The 20,813-nt window shown below is 44.8% G+C and overlaps 1 protein-coding gene across 5 annotated transcripts; it reads right to left on the bottom strand.

Annotated features, from left to right (window-relative positions):
• Nucleotides 1–4,294: 4,294 nt before the first annotated feature.
• LOC125745031 (scavenger receptor cysteine-rich domain-containing group B protein) lies at nt 4,295–20,477 on the bottom strand. 5 transcript variants are annotated; one of them, XM_049017421.1, is made up of 12 exons: nt 19,944–20,477; nt 17,907–18,045; nt 16,159–16,191; nt 15,633–15,668; nt 14,211–14,513; nt 13,351–13,419; nt 12,180–12,494; nt 10,801–10,881; nt 10,106–10,183; nt 6,755–7,069; nt 6,126–6,203; nt 4,295–5,986 (listed from the first exon to the last, which is right to left on the bottom strand). In XM_049017421.1, the coding sequence occupies exons 2-12, from the start codon at nt 18,007–18,009 to the stop codon at nt 5,670–5,672; spliced, it is 1,728 nt and encodes a 575-aa protein (XP_048873378.1). In that variant the 5' UTR covers nt 18,010–18,045; nt 19,944–20,477; the 3' UTR covers nt 4,295–5,669. The 5 variants fall into 5 exon arrangements, with proteins under 5 accessions (XP_048873378.1, XP_048873377.1, XP_048873380.1 ...); XM_049017420.1 differs by lacking the exon at nt 19,944–20,477 and having other exon boundaries at nt 17,907–18,098; XM_049017423.1 differs by lacking the exons at nt 17,907–18,045; nt 19,944–20,477 and adding an exon at nt 17,371–17,431.
• Between the last annotated feature and the right edge of the window lie 336 nt (nt 20,478–20,813).

Below are 20,813 nucleotides of genomic sequence, written 5' to 3'. Positions count from 1 at the left end.
GCGTGCGCTTTCCCCACGTTGCGTCATCACTCAAACGAGGCGTGTTAGTCGTGATGTAACGATCCATATATGGAAGTCATCCCTGCTTCATGACAGGGTGCTCAGCCAATGACAGCAGCTCGATCATATCAGCTGATTTGACTCCGTTTTATGGGCACTACGGTCTATGTAGTTCAACTCAGACCAAGCAGAAGAGCAAACCCCACCCTGCCAGACCCCAACAATAGCAGTGTCCGAAGTAGGTCTTGGATATAAATATGATTAGGACTCCAGACACATTAAAGCTTGTTATTAGATATTTACACCAACCAACACACACACACACACACATGTACCACACCGACTATTTATTTCTATGGGCAACTTAAGTCCTACCCAGCCCTAACCTTAACTGTTTATTTATTATCAAATGGTAGTTTTCTTTTTTAAAACTAACAATTCAATATGTAAAGGTATATAAGCCAATATCTGACCCTAAATATATTAGCACAAGCCCCCCAAGTGTGCATGAGCTCCCCGGTTCTCTCCACATTTTACACAGAAAAGTGTGTGAGCAAAACCTCCCAAAATAACACAGTGAAATCCTCTGATGATGTGCCATTCTTGACATTACGCAGAGACCAAGATGCCTGACTATACCAGTCCGAAACTGCAGTTAGTGGATTAGTGTGACGCTCACCACTTTGTTGTGAATGTCAAGAAAACTGTGGAGGAGATTCGATCCAAAGTCAATAGGTGATCTCAGTTCAGTACTCATTCACAGTGTACCCATACATCAGGGTCCGTCATATTAATATTTTGGTGTTCTCATTGACACTAAACTCACAAGGATTGTTCATGTTGAAGACCTCTGTTCTAAGCTACAACCAAAGATGTTGTTTTTAAGAAGGCTTAAATGGTGTAAATATCAAACATTTTTTGTTTTGTCAAATGATTTTAGAGAGTGTAATTCGATATGTCATGCATACAGGATACGGTAATTTGTTGAATTCTTAGCTCACACATTTCAGTTAAATAGTAATGAAAATCACAGGGAAAAAGGAGCAGCACCGTATTCAGTCTTTATATGAAATCGTGCTTACAGACGATTCTGAATGACCCAACACACATGCTGTACCCAGATTTGTATGTTCGTCTGACATTACTCAAGTTGCCAGATCATCCATGAAGCACAACCTGGCAACCCACAACACCATTTGGGGAGTGTGTTCAGCTGCCCTCTGAGCAGGCCAGCTCCATGCTGAATTAATTTGCTAATTGCTAGCTAACTTAGCTGGCGTCAGAATGTCAGGGCAGTAGCCATGCCTTTTGTATGTTATATAGGATTCATTTTAATATAGGACACGTTGGGAAAAATATAATTAATAATACAAATCAATTTTTTTTTTACTTACCCAGCCACCCCCCCAACGTCAGCAAAAAAAGGAAATAAATTTTTTGAAACCTAAATATTGGAAGGTATGCTTTAACAACATACCCAGACCTAACCTTAACCATACGTAACCAAAAAAATACAAGACTTTTGGCTCCTTTTATTTTCAGACCGCATAGCAGATTTTTATCTCAGTTTCCCCCAAAAAATGTCCCCATGAGGTAAAAATAATAGGTTATTATCTTATTGTGGTTACATTTGATCTCCACAATGTAATATATATATGACCACACATACACACACACTCGCACATGTGCACACATGCATTTAGACATCTGATCCCGGAGATACAAGGCAATAGCATCGAACTGCAGTGTCGTTCCATGATGTTAATGTTATCTTATAATTATCTCAGCAGGAAAGATTCTGATGGACTGCTATTCATAGTTAGCCGGGAACATTTTTTAGAGAATATGTTTACACTCTGTCACACAAGTAAAGGTTGCCATGTCTCATTCTAGATTTTTGCAATATGGACTTTGAATCCTTGCTTGAGAAATGCATACATGCATTTCACTTTCTTATAGCTCTAAATCTTTTTTTACACAGATTTTACCTTGAAGGGGTTGTTCTTTCACTGTAAACCATAGTACATTCAACCACCCTCCTCCCATTCTGATTCAACACTTTGAAGCCCTATTTCCGATCTCCTTTAATTACTTAAGACGGCTTTAGGCACATTACAGAAGGGGTGTCAGCTTGAGGATTGTTTAAGAGCCTAAGACACTGTGAGCAAGTTCTGTAACACAGGGCGTAGTCTGAGGTCAGCTTGCAGGAAAGTTCACCAATTAATACTGATGGAAAAGACAGGGAACTGGGTGCAGCCTGGCTCTACTGTGCTGATGACACCGACGTGGCGGATTTCGGTGATACCCAGAGGGGAGAGGAGCTCTGCTTCTCATAGCACCTCCCAGCAGATTGTGAGCTTGGCAGCTGCGCCCGGATCAGCGATTCTGGCTCTGACGTGCCACCAAATGTCTGCCGCCTGTATCTGGCGCCCCCCGGGGGAACCTGCCTTCAGCAATGAAGCTGCCCTGAAGTCAGCAGAATGAGGATACGCTAACGAGGTTCACGATCCATCCTGATACATAACTTCCCAGAACAATCCAGTAAGAGGCAGAACTCCTGAGCGACTCAGTGCCTCAGTTAGGGGCATGTTAGGTGTTTTTGCCCATCCCCCAAAAAGCTAAATAAATAGTTAGCGAACAGAGTCAGAAGACTGTAGCGATCTGGCTGTTTGGAAGATCTTGCTGCTTCAGCACCTCCCAAATAAGGAAGACGTTTATTTAATATTTATTCAGGGGCCTCACCTAAACGTGAGGTTTGTGTGGTGCTACACCGATTCTGTGCTTCAAAAGTGTGAGAGGAGAACAGACACTGAAAGTGTGTTTATGTGTCAACGGCTGCCTCAGGTTGCATTAAAGGTTCTGGTTTAATTTTTTTTTTTCATTTGTAAGGAAGCTAATTACAGAACAATCTCAGAATCACCTCATTTCAGTCACTTCAGGAGACACTAACCAGTAGGTGAAAAGTGAAAACCCAAACACAGTAACTGAGGATGTATATCTAAACCAATTCCAGTTGCAATATATACAAATTATAAATATTTCTTTACTGTATTAATATGAATCAGTTTATTTTTGGAGGTGTCTTGTTTATTGCAAGCAGCTTTGAAGTTGTTACTGTATTTTTGTGTTAATTTATTCTAAAACATTTTATATTATTTAAAGAATATTTAAAAAAATATTTGTAGTGGGCTTTTCCCTTTGCTGAGGATTTGTCTTCAAATTCATTTGCTTTCCATCAGTGCACTCAGATTGCAATGTGGCCACATGGAGACTCAGGCAAGGAATTAACATTAACTTGACAACCAAAAGAAAATCAGCCACTGTATTGTGTGAAAATCCCAATAATGTGGCTGTTTGTGAGTTGCTGGAACCACCTACATTACAAAAACAATCGCACCATGTTTAAAACCTCTTAGACACCTGGGAATTTTACTTACACAAAACTGTTTTGAGGGCAGAAGGAAAAAAGATCAAGACATCTGATTGGTTGGTCCCACCTTCTCTATAATCTGATTGGTTATCTCCCTGAACCAATCATTTTTCCTTCTGCCCTCGGAACATTTTTGTGCAAGTAAAACTCCCACAAGCACCACTTAGACCAGGCGTCTGGGTCATTCTAATGATTAGAAGCACAGTAAGTTAACCTTCTGAGTCTGTCTGTTTAATTCTGCATGTATACAGGAGCAGCCACATGATTGGCTGATTGCGTTAATGAGCAGGTGCAATGGTCCAGTGAGTGTCCGAGAACGCACAAATATGCTGGAAGAAGCAAACAAGCTAGAGTCTTTCTTTGTAACAGCAAAATTTTCAGGTGATTTATTGTGTGGAGTCCATTTTCTGGCAAAGGTTTAGCTCCAGTCAATACCTTAGAGGACAAGATACTGCTTGTCATGATCATGATGATTCTGCAATGAGGCATTTCCGTTATTATTACTTCTGTAACTTCTTCCAGGCTGACCTGTAGGTGGATGTTTTGAGGAACAGGCCAAGCACCATGGGCCTGAACACAGAGAACCTGGAATGGCATTTTCTACTACTCTCAAAAAAGGGATTGGATTTCTGGCAGAAGAATGAACGTGCTGCACACTCAGAGCTATGCCCCAGCGCTCTGCTGGTCCTTCGTGTCTGTGATTATTTTGGTAGGTTGGACCCTCCATCTGCTGCGTAGTGTGCATTCAGATTAGACCCAGAAATGTGTCATTAAAAAAAAAAAAAAAAAAACAAAACATGAGTCACTACCATGCCGATCAACAGACTGCCGATCAACATTACAGAATAAGTAAGAACTAGGGTCTGTTACAGACAGTTTATTGATAGCAGATTCATATACAATTCTACTAAATATTTAGTATACCTGTCATTACAAAGTATCTGCACTGTAAATAACATAGAGCATTCTTCATATTGATAATATACTTTATTATTTACATTATAAGAGGATAAAGAGCATGTTTCCACATTTTTATTGCATTTTCTGTAGCAACTGTTCCCAAAACTGTATTTTTTACATTTTGGGTGAATAATTTCGAATAGTTTTCCCATAACAGCCAGAATGATGCTTCCCTGGACTCTGGCAAGTCTGCTGTGTTTCCGGGTGAGTGGGTCTCTCCTGCATATAATGCTGCCAGTTAATGTCTTGGCACTTTTTTTATAAATGCTACATGTTGACTGGCGGAGAATCTTGGGACAGAGTGTAACAGTCTCTCGGGGCACTGGTGACACTACAGACGTCTGGAGAGCTTTGGAGATCTTTAAAGGGAAGGAGGCTGCAGTCCTCAAGGCTCACAGTGTTACACACTGCACTAATGTGTGTCCTTATGTCACTGGCCAGTGCTGTTGGTGTTGCCAGTTAAGCAGTCTTCAAGGCTCACAGTGATACACACTGCACTAATGAGTATCTTTATATCACTGGCCAGTGCTGTTGGTGCTGCCAGTTAAGCAGTCCTCAAGGCACAGACATTTACACACTGGCCTCTTGCTGGACCCCATCTGCTGAAATTCATTTCACTAATTTCCCCTGGCATAATATAAAGCGTTCTGATTCAGATTTTAATATGAAGGATTAACACAAAGCACTAGGAGGAGACTGAAGGGAGTTTGAACAGGCAGGTGTGATTCTGATGCATCTGTCCTCCTGTCATTTACAGCTGGAGATCTGGCTGGGAAAAGAGTTCACAGTCCATGGTGAAGCGAACCCCACCTTTATTGAAATCATCACTTAAAGGGGCTGGCTGAGCACAGCACAAGTTGGGGAACAAGTTTGGGGAACACCCTCTTCAGCAGAAGGCATCTCGCTGTACTGTTTTAATCTTAACGTGTCAGCGAGGGATCTCGTGTCACGGCTTTAAGTTATGAATGACTGAATGACTCTAACCGCACCCCCCCACACCCCCCCCATTCCCAGTGCATTACTGTATGGAGAAGGCCGAAAAGCAACCGCGTGATAATTATTGCAACATTTCAACAAAATGGGAGTGCTTTGTTATCAAGCGCTACTCTGCTCCATATCGTGAAAATGTACCGATATTTATAAAGTGCATAATAAGAATATATAATTATTATATAATATATAATCACTTTGCTTGTTTTGATGCCTTCAGGAGGTTTGTTGTTATTTACAGAATGTTTACAAGTCCGCATGTCCCGTGTGGGGGGGGCGCTGGGATGGATCATAGCAGCATGCAGGAGGTGCCCGCGTCCTCCGAGTGGTCGCAATTGTGGACGTCCCAGCCAATGTGGGAGCACTGGTGCAGCGCCTGCTCCTCGCCGCTGCACTTCAGATTGTCCAGGAGGATCGTGCCGTCGCCCCTCCCGTAGAAGGCCTCGCCCAGTGCTGCAGTGGGCGACCCACAGCCCAGCTGCCGACACACCACCAGGGCATCCGGAAGGTCCCAGGCGTCATCGCACACCGTGCCCCACTCCACACCCATGAAGATCTCCACCCGACCCTCGCACCGGTGCCGCCCATTCACCAGCCTCACCGTCCCTGTAAGGTGAGCCACGCCCACATCTCCCGTCAGCCAATAGGAATGTCTGTCAGCGTGGAGCCCTGAGCTTTGGGCCTATCACCAGCTAATGCACTGAAACAGGTCCTTCTAAAGTCAGTCAGCCCGAGTTCACCTTACCTTCTGTCGGCGTCTTCGTGGTGGGGGTCAGTCTTGTTGCATCGAGATCTTTCAGCAATACAGCGGGGGCCTGATATGCTAGAACAAGAGAAAGGCCATAGATATATAAGCAGTGATTCACTCTCACCATGTGCAGTAGGTCAGGCGAGTTGTACTGGTCCAAACCCTAACCCTAACCCCACCCCTAACCTCATAACAAAGGTGCTACTTGCCAGGATGCGTGCTTCAGCATCTTGTGATAATTTGGCTTCACTCTCTCTCTTCAACCTCATCACACAGCTTAAGACCATCCATCTTTTTTCTTACATCCTCTACTCCACCTTCAACACTGACATCACCCCCCCACACACCTCCCCCCAAAGCTCACCCCCTTAAGATTCAGTTCTGCACTCGCTGACTGAGGAAGATGATATATTCTTTCAATATTCTTTTGCTTTGGGAACTGGGGGGCTGTTACAGAGAGAAGAATCGGCAAACTGGGCCATGATGGATGACCGACGTGTCAGTGAAGCGCCCCCTGCTGATTAAGCCGTAGTAAGGCCAGGTATAGGTATTTCAACCCTGTCTTGCTCTTTCTTTTTTGCGATGGTGCTGTGTTGCCCGGCTGTGCCCACAAGGGAGGGCCTTACGCATGCAGATGACCCCAGCATCCTCATGGTGGCCACAGTTGTGCTGGCCCCAGCCGAGATGGAAACAGTCAGTGAGCTGGCCCTCATCGCCGCGGCAGTCCACATTGTCCAGCAGGACGGGCCCTGAGCCGTAGCCGAAGTAGGCCAGCGGGATGGCGGCCACGGCAGGCCCACACCCAAGCTGCCGGCATGCCACCGCAGCGTTGGGCAAGTCCCACTCGTCGTCACACACGGTCCCCCATAGGCCCTCGTGGAAGATCTCGATACGGCCCTGGCAGCTGCTGTTCCCGCTCACCACGCGGATGGTGGTGCGAGCTGAGGGAGAGAGGGAGCGTGAGCATTGCGAGAGGCTATCACCACTCAAACTGTGCGTTTGTGTAAAGCCACCGCAGTGTGGCCCCCGTTGGTATGTTATGCTAACCAGCTAACTAGCTACAGTCTTCTGATTCTACTCACTTGCTATTTTTTTAGTTTTTGAAACGTCTGAGGGGGCCAGGGGTCCCCAATGTAACTTGTTGACTGAGAACCCTGGGTCTGAGTGTCATATGGACCGAAAGCCGAGAGATGGGAAAGGGCAGGCAGCTTCTCCGGGAAAAAGAAAAGATTTATGATACCTGTACATTTACTTACACCCTGTTCCATGCTCATCCAAACAGTCTGAATTAGATCATAAAATAATTTACCCAGCATGTTTAAACTATATAAGATGCACAAGCTAGGTCCATATACACTATATGGACAAAAGTGTTAGGACACCTGGCCATTGCACCTATGGGAACTTTTATGACATCTCATTCTAAATCTGTAGGCAACAATGTGGTTGGTCTCACTTTGCAGCTATAACAGCTGCCACTCTTCTGGGAAGGTTTTCCACAAGATTTTGGAGTGTGTCTGTGGGCATTTTTGCCTATTCGTCTAGAAGAACATATGTGAGGCTGTCCATGAGATTTTGGAATGAAACATAGAATTGTCCAGAATGTCTTGTTCTGCATATCAAGACTTTGTGGACAATTCCATACTTCCAACTTTGTGGGAACAGTTTGGGGAAGGCCCTTTTCTGTTCCAGCATGAGTATGTCCCAGTGCACAAAACAAGGTCCATAAAGATATGGCTGGGAGAGTCTGGTGTGGAAGAACTTGACTGGCGAGCACAGACCCATGACCTCAACCCCAGAATTGACCATAGAGAGTGATGTGTGTTTGTTCTGTAGTGGGTTCGTATCTGGTCCAAAGTTCCTGCCCTGTGCCCTGTCATAGACTGGCATCCTATCCAGGATGCCCCCTGACCTGTGCCCTGTCATAGACTGGCATCCCATCCAGGATGCCCCCAGACCTCTGCCCTGTCATAGACTGGCATCCCATCCAGGATGCCCCCTGCCCTGTGCCCTACAATGGACTGGCATATTGTCCAGGGTAAATACACAGATGAGCCAAAACACATCCCATGATTCAAATAACAGTGATTATCTGGAAAAACTGTGTATGCCAAGGTCTGGAATATATTACATGGTAATCCAACATTTAGTTCTTGTAGTTGACATGTTGAATGCAGAAGAATTGGGCAGGGGTAAATATCGGAGTGACTTTCATAAAGGCCAAATGATTATGGTGAGATGACTGTATCAGAGCATCTCCAAAATGGCATGTGTGGTGCTCATAGTTAGTCGTGGTGAGTATCTACTGGGTGGGCCAAGACGGGAAAAATCACGATCTGCCGACATGGTGTCAGACAGCCAAGACTGGTCAATGCGAGATGTAGACCAGACAGCTTGCACTGTCTAATATATAGCAGACCTTGACAAGCACTAGGGGACAGCATGGCAGTGCAGTGGTTAGCACTGTTGCCTCACACCTCTGGGACCCAGGTTCGAGTCTCCGCCTAGGTCACATGTGTGTGGAGTTTGCATGTTCTCCCTGTCACGATCACGGTCGGACAGAACGGCGATCGTGCGGTTAAAGCGGGTATGGAGCAGGTAGACAGGTCGAGATCGGGATAAAACTGGGGTTTATTACGGAAACGGGAGCAGGAGACACTAAACCACACCATAACCACAATGATCACAATGACGGACTGGGCAAACAGGTAAGACCAGGACTTAAAACAGGACAGGACTAATCAAAGTAATCGGACACAGCAGGAGACGATCAGGGAAGCACACGTGGGTAATCAGGGGGCGTGGCACACACGAGGAGCGGACGAGCCGGGCATGACACTCCCCATGTTGTCGTGGGGTTTCCTCCGGGTACTCCGGTTTCCCCCCACAGTCCAAAAAATGCTGAGGCTAATTGGTCTTGCTAAATTGCCCGTAGGTGTGCATGTGTGAGTGAATGGTGTGTGAGTGTGCCCTGCGATGGGCTGGCCCCCCCATCCTGGGTTATTCCCTGCCTCATGCCCATTGCTTCCGGGATAGGCTCCGGACCCTCCGCGACCCAGTAGGATAAGTGGTTTGGAAAATGGATGGATGGATGACAAGCACTATTTGTACATGATAGTCAGCATCGTTTGCTGCATGTGGGGCCGGCCATCATGTTTTGGCTCATCAGTGTATGCATTTCAAATACATAGTTTGGCAGCCTGTGGTATCCTGTAGTGAATTTAGAGACACCGGCTCCCATTTATGGAGAAATGCTGACAGTGACCCTACTCCCCACTTCATGCCCGCAGGGGGAGTGGGGTGCCCCAGCTAATTAGGCACTTTCAGGTCTAATCATAACATAATTAAAGCCACTGAATGCAACAGAACAGAGTTGGGGGGGTGGTTCTCTGCACCTTTCGATGAGTGAATTAGTAGCTCATTCACTGGGAGGTGCTGGGTGGCTGAAGCGTGGCCACTTAAGGATGCTAATTAATGTCCACCGGGTGCCTTGCCAGGGTCCCCCTGCAGTTAGGGCCCTGCTGATAAATGAGATTCGCCAATTTGCACACACCGGCTCGTATTTAAGCCTCATTTTGATGAATGACTGAAATTACGCCCAGGAAATGACCTGCTGTGCGCATGCATGAGCGTTGTCATTTTCAAAGGTGGGGGGATGACGGCACGTAGTACTCAATGCATAGGACACAGCGCGTAGCCCTCAGGGTGTAGGACACAGCACATAACACTCAGTGTATAGGACACAACATGTAGGACACAGTGCGTGACACTCAGCATATAGCACTCAGCGCATAGCACTCAGCATGTAGGACACAGCACATAAGATGCAGGATATACCACTGAGTGCATAGCGCTCAGTATGTAGGATGCAACCTGTAGCACTCTGCATGTAGCATTCAGTGTGTAGGACACAGCACGTAAGATGCAGTGCATAGCACTAAGTGTGTAGGATGCGGGTGTAGGACAGCTGAGATTACATTTGGTCGTTGGGCTGTGTGTGGTTGGCCCTGTGGTCCTCGCTGTTGTCCTGGGGAGGGGGAATGTGGCATCTGTAACTGAAAAATAAAAGAAATATGTCTGCTTGCTTTTGCACTCTCTTCACCGGAAGCAAAATATCAAAGCAGAAGTCTATTAATCTCACATTCCTGTTCAGTTTGCAGAACTGCATTTTTTGACTGCATCTATGTGCCTTTTCTCTTATGCTCCTGTCTGAATATGTCTTGGTTAAATGACTTGGATTTACATATTCTATTTATTGCTGTTTCTTTGTACATCGACCAGTGAGACTGAAATTTCATCTCAGTGTATGACCCCCATGCATCATGTAGCTGAAGAAGACAGCAGAGATCACTCTGACATAAATGGCTGCCTTATTCAACCCAGTGCCTAATGGGACTTTGTCATGATTATAAACACTTCAAAGGAACGTGCATTTAATATTAATCTGTGAGTAAAGCAAAAACCAAAAATTTCCTGTGCAGAAAATCATGACACTGACACTTCTTGCAGGTCTGCAATCAGGTCAGGGGAATCAAATGCGGATGGTGCCCTCACCTGGCAGTCATGAGGTTCTGCAGTTTGGCATTTCTAACTACATCTATACATGTATATCTGTTTCCTTGGTGTTACAGTTGGCTATATGTCTTTTTCATTAACGCTGATTCATGATTACCTGGTGGGCTCTCAGTATGACCAAACAGGCCTTTGCTCATCGTGTCAGTGTCTGGTAGGGATGCTGTGGTAGGGGCTGATCCTGCCACAGAAAGAAAGTTTCATGTTGGGTCTGCAGTTTCATTACAGATTGAGCACTAATGACAGCCGCACTCGGATACATTAATTAGGGGCAAGTGGGGAAAGCTGCTTAGAAACACTCGATCAAGTAGAAATGGCAAAAACAAAAAAGTAGGATAGAAGTTATTAAATTAATATTTGGAGAAGAATGAAGAAAAAAATCACTAAACAGTAGTGGTGGGAATTGGCAGAGACCTCTTGAATAGATTTTTTTTGTTAATTCAATATGTAAAGCGATTTTTAAATAGTTTTGGTTTAAGAGCAGTTCAGGTCTACATTTAAAGACAGGGGCTGTAATGGTACACGCACTTGTCAGGCGCCTTTTGGTTACGTTATTTTTGATCCGGAACGCAAATTTGAGACAAGAGTAGGGTGGCACAGTGGTTTGCACTGTTGCCTCACTCCTCTTGGACCATAGTTTGATTCTGCAGCCTGGCTTTGTGTATGGAGTTTGCGTGTTCTACCCGTATTGTCATTGGGTTTCCTCTGGGTACTCCAGTCCACCCCCCTCCCCCTACCCTGCACAGTCCAAAGACATGCTGAGGTTCATTGGAGTTACCAAATTGCCCATAGGTGTGCATGTGTGACTGACTGGTGTGTGAGTGTGCCCTGCCCTGGGCTGGTCGCCCATCCTGGGTTTTCCCGGCCTTGCACCTGTAGTTTCTGGGGTAAGCTCTGGGCCCTCGTGACCGTGAATAGGATAAGTGGTTACAGAAAATGGATGGATGGATCATCAGAGTGTGTGCACAACCGGAGCAAGACAGAGACAGACTCTGCAAGTTCCTCTGTAGCATTTAAGACACTTTTGCCAGGAAATTCAGACCGAGCTAAAAAAATAACTATGGCTATCTGGGTTTTTATCGCTATAGATGTACTGCGATACTCAGAGGTAGAGAACACGGGGTTCAGTACAACACTGGTAAATCCAGACTCTTAACAGTCCCTGTTAAAAACCTGGGCTATGTGCAACTGGGCAGGTGTACTAAAAGTAACGAATGTGACCAACAAGGTTACAGGAATTTTTAAATGGCTGATAAGAATAAATTTTTAACTCTCATGGCAATATAAAAATTACCCACTTGAAAAATCGCAATTTATAACTGAGTCAATTTTCCTTCCACCCCTACTAAGTAACAGAAACGTGTGTGAGCTGCAGTTTTTGGTGTCTGTGTCCTTGGTCTAACGTGTGTTTCCCTGGCGTGGTCTCTGTCAGTGCATAGTCTTACCCGCCTACAGCCGCCCGCCAAACAGGGTGCATACCCGCACAGATGACCCCCGCGTCCTCGTGGTGGCCGCAGTTGTGGATACCCCAGCCCAGACTGTAGCAGCTGGACAGCTGCTTCTCGTTGCCATTGCAGTTTACGTTGTCCAACAGGATGAGCCCGGTCCCGTATCCGAAGTAGGCATTGGTGGTGTAAGACAGGGAGTGGCCGCACCGTAGCTGCTGGCACACCACTGCTGCAGCCTGCATGCCCCAGTCGTCGTCGCACACCGTGCCCCAGGTGCCCCTGTAGAAGATCTCCACGCGGCCCTGACAGCGGTCGGCCCCACCCACCAGGCGGAGTGTGCCATCTCCTGTGCCGGGAGGGGGACACTGTCAGCGGTGACCCCTTCACACGCCACCTCATGGCTCCCACTCCTTAGCTGAGCCACATATAAATATTTAGCAGATTCCTTTCTTCACAGGAGGATAAAATGACTTTCCACTATGTTTCGGCAGCATCCGTCAGTGTCAGGCACTCAAAGAGACACCTCACAGGTTATTTGGGTGACAAATTCCAAGTTTGTTAGGCATTGCACTCAGCCAATTATTTAATCAAAAAAAGTGCCATGAATACATGAATATCAATGAGAGCCTTTGAGGGAAAGATGTTATCTTGCACATTCAATCTGTTTATTTCCCCTTTCCAATGACAAAAAAAGAACTTTACTGGAGTGTTTATATTTTGCTCCTGCTGTTCCAATCCCAGAAGTCACTTGGGCAGATTCAGTCACATGGGTCAGTTGAAGAACTCATAGTTATATTAATGAAAAGTTTATACAAAGAGGGGCAGGACTGTTTATTCTGGGTCTCCACTCACTTTGTGGCACCCTGTACCCCTTAGTTTAGTGACTGCAGCCAACAAATATGTGGTTTGAGTTCTGGTAAATACTGCCAGTAAAGCAAAACTAACATGTGCTGACTGTGATGCCCAATAGAATTATTGGTTTCCCGGTGGCTTATGATGACATTTATGGTACACGCTGGTGACTAGAGTTTTACGGCAAAAATGAAATGCAGGTTAATAAGGGTCCAACTTTCTGTAAGTAGCTATAGAGCCCAAACTACTCTCTACTAAGAGTGATGCCTCAGTGGGCAGAGCATACAGCCCCACACAACCCATCTCATGTGACCCCAGCTAAGCAGTATGGAAAAGCATCAGTGACTTACTCTGGCCAGCAAGAGAAGGGGGCTCCGTGGTGGACTCCTCACGGCCACGTGTCTTTAGCACTGATGTGTCTGAGAATGGAGAGAATCATTCACTCCAAAGTAGCATTTGATTCACTTGTGTTTGCATGGTTACCCATGGTAACCATATATACCTAATAACTCGAATACTGTTTTTATAGTACATTATATTAGTTTTTCTCGATTGCTTTGGAGCATTTCTCAAATGACAATTAACATTTGTAAAACAACAAGTATAATCCCAAAGTGTAATGTTACTTCTGCACAGAAGAACATCATTTCTCATTGTTTCACACAAAATTCCAAATGTTTTAATACATTCATACGCAAATGGTTTTGTAAAATTGACATCATTTGGCACAATTTTCAGTTTCTTTAGTCTTGTTGGTCAGAATAGACTTACTGACATACTGATAATATATCTAAGCATTTTGACACTCATGGTTAAAACTATGGTGATTGTACTTTTCATTTTGGTGGCACTTATCAATTCATTGGTGGAATTATTTGCTTTTGAGACAGTTAAAGGAGTTAAACGTTTTGGGTAAGTTACAAGTTTTTGCAACTAAACCATAGTGTTCTGCTATATGCATGAACTCTTTTGGGAAATGCTGTTATAGTCTTTAGAATATTATGTATGTTTCATGAAATGTGCCATAGCAATCAAGAAAAAGTACAGTATAGTACAAACACAAGCGTTAAATTACTTTAGATCTTTAGATCATCTAATTAAATATTGGAGTTCTTCCACACTATGACTTATTCTAAGCAAAGAAATGTGCCTGTTTGTTGGTGGGATGCTCTCGAGCCCGCCTGACTGCCCTGCTTCCCTATGCCTGTACCTCTGCAGGTGACTGCCACGTCCTCGTAATGGTAGCAGTTATGGATGCCCCAGCCTAGGCTCCCACACTGGCCCAAGTCCGTCTCCTGGCCGGCACAGTCCACATTATCGAGAAGGATGGCCCCCACCCCCTGGCCAAAGGCAGAGCTGCTCGCCACGGCGATGGCAGAGCCACATCCCAGTTGACGGCACACCACATTGGCGTCCACCATGTCCCAGTCGTCATCACACACGGTGCCCCAGGTGCCGTTGTGCTGGACCTCCACACGGCCTTCACAGCGGCCTCGCCCATTCACAAGCCGCACTGGAGGGAGAGAATGCGGACAGGTGGGGTGGTAAGGCGCCCCCTGCTGGTGACATGATCTAAGATAGCATCTTAGGAGGCTGGGTTACAACCCTGTTTCAGGTCATAAAAGCAGTTTAGGACATGCTTAGAACTATGAAGGCCATGGAGAAAGGCCCCACAGAAGCCCTAGTGCAAATGAATGGCGTTTACAGGAGCCCTCAAGGTTTGCACCAAAAACAGTCGCTACACCAGCGGGCGACTTTGTAAGCAAGGTCCCAGAAATGACAAAGGCAGCTGTAATTGTGAACACTGCTTTCTGGAAGACAGTGATGTCAGAGAGCACAGGCTGGGTTCCCATCTGAAATGTAAGCTACCTCACAGACCTGCAGCACACAGGCTTGGGTTTCAAAGCTTCTATAATCACAGCTGCAGTGAAAGACAGTGTGTCTTTGTGTGTGTGCACTCGCTGCACATTACAGTTATAATTCCATAATACAGCGTTATGTAATATGCTAAACGCACAATGGTATTTTTGTGTGCATGTGGTACATGATAAGTTCAAATGTCTGATTTCATAGAGTATAACATGCTTTATTTTACACATGTGATATGATGGACACAATCCCCTCTCATTGTCTCCTCTATCTCCAGGAACACATTCCTGAATCCCCTTCTACCAGAGGTGTACTACTGGGTGTACACAGGTATATGCCTCCGAAAAAATGGATTGACCGTATACTCACTTATAAACTGTCAGAAATACATATCCGTCAGACGAGAAGTGCATATACAGAATTGTACAGTTTAGCACTATAGCCACCTACCACTGAGTGTCCTACTTCTCTATAACCATACCGCTGCAGGTGACCACTACACCACTGCCTGACACCTGTAAGATGTAGAAGTCAGAGACAGAGACTGACTAATTTGGAGTATTAAGTGGAGGGGAGACTCCTGGAAGAAGCCTTTGTCCTGGGCATCCCAGGCTCCTGGAGCAGTGGCCGTCCATGGCGCTCCGCTTTGAGTGTGAAAACGGTGAGGTGTGCTGTGGGACTTTCTGGAACTGAAGTTGCTGAGGACAAGCAATGACTCCCTTGGTGGAGGGTGGGGGGGCTGGACATTCTAGTTCCTCCTCACCTTGAGAATCTGTCTGACTCTGGGCTGTTCTGTTCACTGTCGCCGGGAAGAAAAAGAGAACGAGAATATGCTGTCAGTCTGCCCGTTGAAAGGAAATGGCTAATGGCTCCTTACTCAGCCTTGTTGTGTATCTGCATTTTCCTGTAATTTTATGCTCTCTTGATTGTGCTGCTACTGTTGGGCTCCTATTCGATAAAAAAGAAACACTCGACTGGAATCCGGTCATGAAGACACTAGAGACTGTGTCCCCAAAGGGCCGCAAAACAGCAGCCGGCATGTCAAGTAGTGTGTCCAAGAACAGGCTGAGAAGAGCCTGACAAAACAGTGGGCCCAAGGGTCTGTTGGACTAAATTACTTAATTTTTATTTACAGGAATATTTTATTTACTGGTAGAAAAAATCTGAAAACAGATCTGATTACAGGCAAAATTGTCCATTTTCCACTACAATCTTGATGATTCTCTCTGAAATCACATTTATTAGAATAGTTTTACCCTGGTATCAGACAATGTACAAAAAATACTCACTCATTATCGATCGCTTGGTCAACTTCAGGTTTCCTAAATACAAAAATACGACAAATAACTTTACACTGTGAAAGAGGCAGACGATCCAATTTTGGATGCTACAGCCAGCAAAGTTATGTATTACTTTTCTAGTAAAAACATACTCAAAGCAACCATACTGAAGTAAATCAGCACATAATGATCTGTGAGTCCTGCTTATCAGGCATCATACACGTACAGTTTGTTTTGGTACAATTATTTTTTTTATCAGGTAATGGCAGGCTACCAATGGCGGGAATAGTGCTGTCTTATCATGTCCCTACTGTAGGAAACACAAGCTTCAGGACTGTTATTAGGTTTACATTGATTCAGTACACAGGGATTTTTAATCCGGAGGTATTATTATTATGATTATAAGTAGTAGGGGGCCATACTTTTAGTACGTACGCACATTTTACCGATTTTTTGGACCCCCCCCGTATGCACACATACGCTGGGTAGTTGACCCCCCACCCCTGCGTACGTACGCACGCACGCACGGGCGATTGTCATTCGACTTATGCACTGCTTTTTGGAGCTACAAACGTTCCTGTTAACTTTAGGGATAACAAAAGAATGATGTCATGAGGTTTACTGTAATAAAATCACTTTCAAATATTAACGAAATGCAACAAATAAGACTTCTTTAATTTTTATACATGTAGTATTTCAGTCGGCACTTGGAGGAATAAGCTATAAGGACTAGCGTATTCCTCAAAAGTCAGAATAAGCATGGCAGACGCACTTGTCAAGAATTCTGAAAAAAAACTTGGTTCGCTGGACAGTTAACGTGCCATAATGGCGTTTGAAAATTTGAAATTACATGAAAACTCCTGAACATTCGCTAAAAAAAACTGTTTACTCCGTGCGGAGGCCAATATTGAACTAAACGTCAAATACATAAGATGACGTATTTCACCATTTGATCACGGCTTTAGAACCCAAGTCGGAAGTCCGAACTGTAAATTAGGCTATGTACTGAAATTAAGAGATTACTACCTTATACATATTCATGTACTGAATCCAAAGAAGGTTTTTGGTCGGCCGACATTTCAGTGCACTGTCACCTCAAAAATGGATTTATACAATAACGATCGCGAGAATGGTTAAATTCCCGCCTTTGCAGACGCGCTGTACATAAATTATGATAATGTATAGGTCGTACGCAGTTTACGACGCAGTTTGCGGTCGTACGGCTGGCTGATGATCGGGAGATGAACTAAAGACGTTTTGAGTTATATGCACGTATGGAATGCAATCCAGCAGGTCAGGTATTGTGAACGAAACACTTAATTTTGAAATTTCTCAAGTTGATTCACCCCCCCAGCATACGCACACGTACGCAAAATTCGGTCAAATTTTTAGACCCCCCCCCTTCCGTGCGTACGTACTAAAAGTATGGCCCCTAACAGAATTGTCATTATTATCAACAGTATTGTTATCAGCAGTATTATGAATGTCATCAACATTGTTAAATATGATTGTTAGCAGTATTGTTATCATCAGCAGTATTATGATTGTCAGCAGTATTGTTATTTTCAGCAGTATTATAATGGTCAGTAGTATTGTTATTATCAGCAGTATTATGATTGTCAGCAGTATTGTTATTATCAGCAGTATTATGATGGACAGCAGTATTGTTTTTATCAGCAGTATTATTATTGTCGGCAGTATTGTAACTATGATCATTTTTATCATCATCATTGTGACTCTGATAGCGAGCCACTTACCAAGCTGCGTAACGAGGCTCAGCACCGCCAGCAGCAGGCACACGGCGAAGGCGAGCAGCAGCCACATGGCCGGGCGTCGGTCTGGTGCTCGCTGGCCGCGCATGACACCTGCTGTTCTCCGATGCAGGCAGGACCGACCCTGGGCCGAGAGAGACAGCATCAGCATCATGATATCTACAAGCTTATGCGCATGGCAGTGGACTTCACCTGTGCTTGACGCAGTGAGTGCAGCTCAAGGTGCATCAGTGGGGGTGCACTGGAGCGTGAATTAGTGCCTTTTGCACATGACCTATTCCTCCACTTGGGGCAGAACATGAGGATCAATTTAGTCTGGGCCACCATTACTGCTACATGTTTCTGCTGTTAAAAGCACTGTGCCTCATAATGGGATCTACTGGTTTATCAGTCAGTTACCCCATGTCACTGTGACCAGGGTTTATTGTGCTATTTTATGAGGGTTAGGCCTCAACAAGACAATATATGATTCCCTTAACAACTAGCTTTACTGCTGAAGCCCAAGAGCACAAAGATGCGGCATAAACCACAGCCTAACTGCAGTCTGTTCCAGAACCCGGATATGAGGACGAAAGGGGCGGCCCCCGATCATGCTGCTGGAATGTGCCTGAGGTACGGAGACAGGGAAATTGATATTAGGCCATGAGGAGATAGTGGGCAATCCCAGCCGAGCACTGGAGGCATTTCCGCTGTCGGCTCCTGTCTCCCACAACAGCCGCTTCCTGTCACCATCTGTCACTGGAGCCCTTCAAACGCTCAGCGGGCCGATGATAGGATAGCAGGGGGAGGGGGTCTGCGAGGCGCCCTGGGACATGGGCATGTTCTCTACTGTACTTCCCAGGCCAGTAAGCACCGTGCATCATTTAAGTGTTCCTGGCCCTGACGGATAGAATTCACGGTAAAATGAAGAATCTTAATTGCTTCCTTCACTTATATCTTAACCCAGGGTGCAAAAATGTCAGGCTGAAAATGGATCTATACATTAAGGAATGATGAGTTATCACAATATTATTCATATCTGTGCAATTCTTCCTCGGTGTGCGCTGTGGCATGCCGTAGATTTGTAGCCATAATGAGTTTTTACTTTTCCTGTGGTCACTTAGCCATGTCCCAGTCGTGTGGCACTGAGCCTGGGACTCGCGCGCGGCGTGTGCAGACAACATCTCGCGGGTGTTTCGGGAGGCGGTGGAACGTCCAATTAGAAGGCGGCTTTTCACACCGCCGTGCCGCCAAGGCCAGCCCATTGCTGCACGTCATGCCAGCGGAACGCTCGAGACTTTCTGGACAAATGGATTAGTTATGAAGGATGAAAAATAATCTACTCCCTAATGTAATGTTTTTCAATACTCCATTCATGAAGGATGTAGCGAGAATCCGCTAGGGAATAATGTCGCCTTTTGTGACTGCCACCCCCCTCCCCCCGCCCCCCATTCTCTCTGCTGAGAAATAGCTGAAAGATCTCGGCTTTGCTAAATACCCTGTAAAGTCAGAGATAAGCTAGAGAATAACATTCTTATGCTGTAAAATCAGGCGAAGTTTGCCCCTCATACAAATCCGGAAAATTGTTTTCTGTTGCTGGTGCATTGTAAAGTAACGGCACTTCATTCAGTTTTTGTTTTTCCCATTTGGGGACAAATTTCAAAACCTGTTTTCCAAATTAGAAAAAACTACAAACAGTTCTGAAATGATTTGTCTAGGCTCCAAAACGTGTATTATCAAACCCCAAGACTGAGCACTACGACATGTGTATGAGCCTGGTAGCTTTACTTTCTGGTGTGAATGACATTTATCAATGAATGTATAAGCCACCAAAGACTCTTTTTCAACATGGCTTATGATGCTGTCTTTTCTTAAACATGATTCTGTTATCGAATACCAATTAGCTCTTAACACGATATTCAGCTTTGTATCTTCATAAAAAAGTTACTAAGAATAAGATTTTGGCATGAATGAAAAAACTCAGAAAGTCACAATGACATGCAAGAAACATTAAAACAAATAAAAGAAAATCAAGAAACACACCTGAATTGGAATTCGTTCTTTTTTCCTAAATAGGTGATATTTCCCGTCGTATCCGGCGCCTCCGCTCTTTATCCTTTGGGTTTTGAATAACTGGCAACCCGCAGGACGGCTCTCTTGCTCACCCAGAAAAACATAAGAATGTGGGAGGAAGATCTCTTCCGGCTGGGCTTGAACCTGAATCTTTCATCTCCCTAACCTTCAGTGAGTATAAGTACCTCGTTTCACTAAGAGTGATTACGTTAAAAAAAAAGAGCTGATATTAAAGTCCTAACAGCCAGTACCTGCGTGAGGACGGTGTTTAAAGGAAGAGGGTAAGTTTGAAAGCCAAGCCCTTGCGGTGTCACAGGCTCAGGTTACGGGCGACGATCGCAGAAGGTGCAGCTCAGCCTATTTGAGGCACCGTACCATTTCAAGGAGTTGGGGGGGGTCCCTTCCGCTTCACATGGCCAGACCCTGAGGTACCCCCCCGAGAATTTTCTGTAGTAACAGTAAAGAGGCAATTCTTCTAATCTCCAAAAAATTATGTTACTCTGGTGATTAATTGCATTTTATTGGTTTATATTGGTACGTGGAGTCACTGATTCAGATCAGTTACATGAAATTACTGTAGGCTTTAACATATTATCACCTGCGCTATTAACATGTACAATGCTATTAATAATCATTAATCAAAAAGTCCCACCCAAGTACCAAAAGAATCCTGCTTTGAGAGGTACAAATATAACAAATATACTTTTTAAAACCGATTGGCCTGTTATACGTTTTATTTCTTGGGTATATAAAGACACTTCTTGGTTCTTTATGTCTGTGATTCTGGTCTTCTGCACTCATTTCCTTCATTAAGTTCCCATTAGCAGCTCATGGGAGAGT

This window comes from Brienomyrus brachyistius, chromosome 6 (assembly GCF_023856365.1).
Source record: "Brienomyrus brachyistius isolate T26 chromosome 6, BBRACH_0.4, whole genome shotgun sequence".
In the NCBI taxonomy this organism is placed as follows: domain Eukaryota; kingdom Metazoa; phylum Chordata; class Actinopteri; order Osteoglossiformes; family Mormyridae; genus Brienomyrus; species Brienomyrus brachyistius.
This window is presented reverse-complemented; position numbering and strand designations above follow the sequence as displayed.

Bases quoted from the DNA above. Each gene is read 5' to 3' on its own strand.
- LOC125745031 (XM_049017420.1), bottom strand. From the start codon at position 18,075: ATGATGCTGATGCTGTCTCTCTCGGCCCAGGGTCGGTCCTGCCTGCAT. The intron at 16,192-17,906 runs GTAAGTGGCTCG...TTTTGTATTTAG, and splicing joins GAGCCTCGTTACGCAGCTTG to GAAACCTGAAGTTGACCAAG. The intron at 12,495-13,350 runs GTAAGTCACTGA...CTCCCGGCACAG, and splicing joins CCCTTCTCTTGCTGGCCAGA to GAGATGGCACACTCCGCCTG.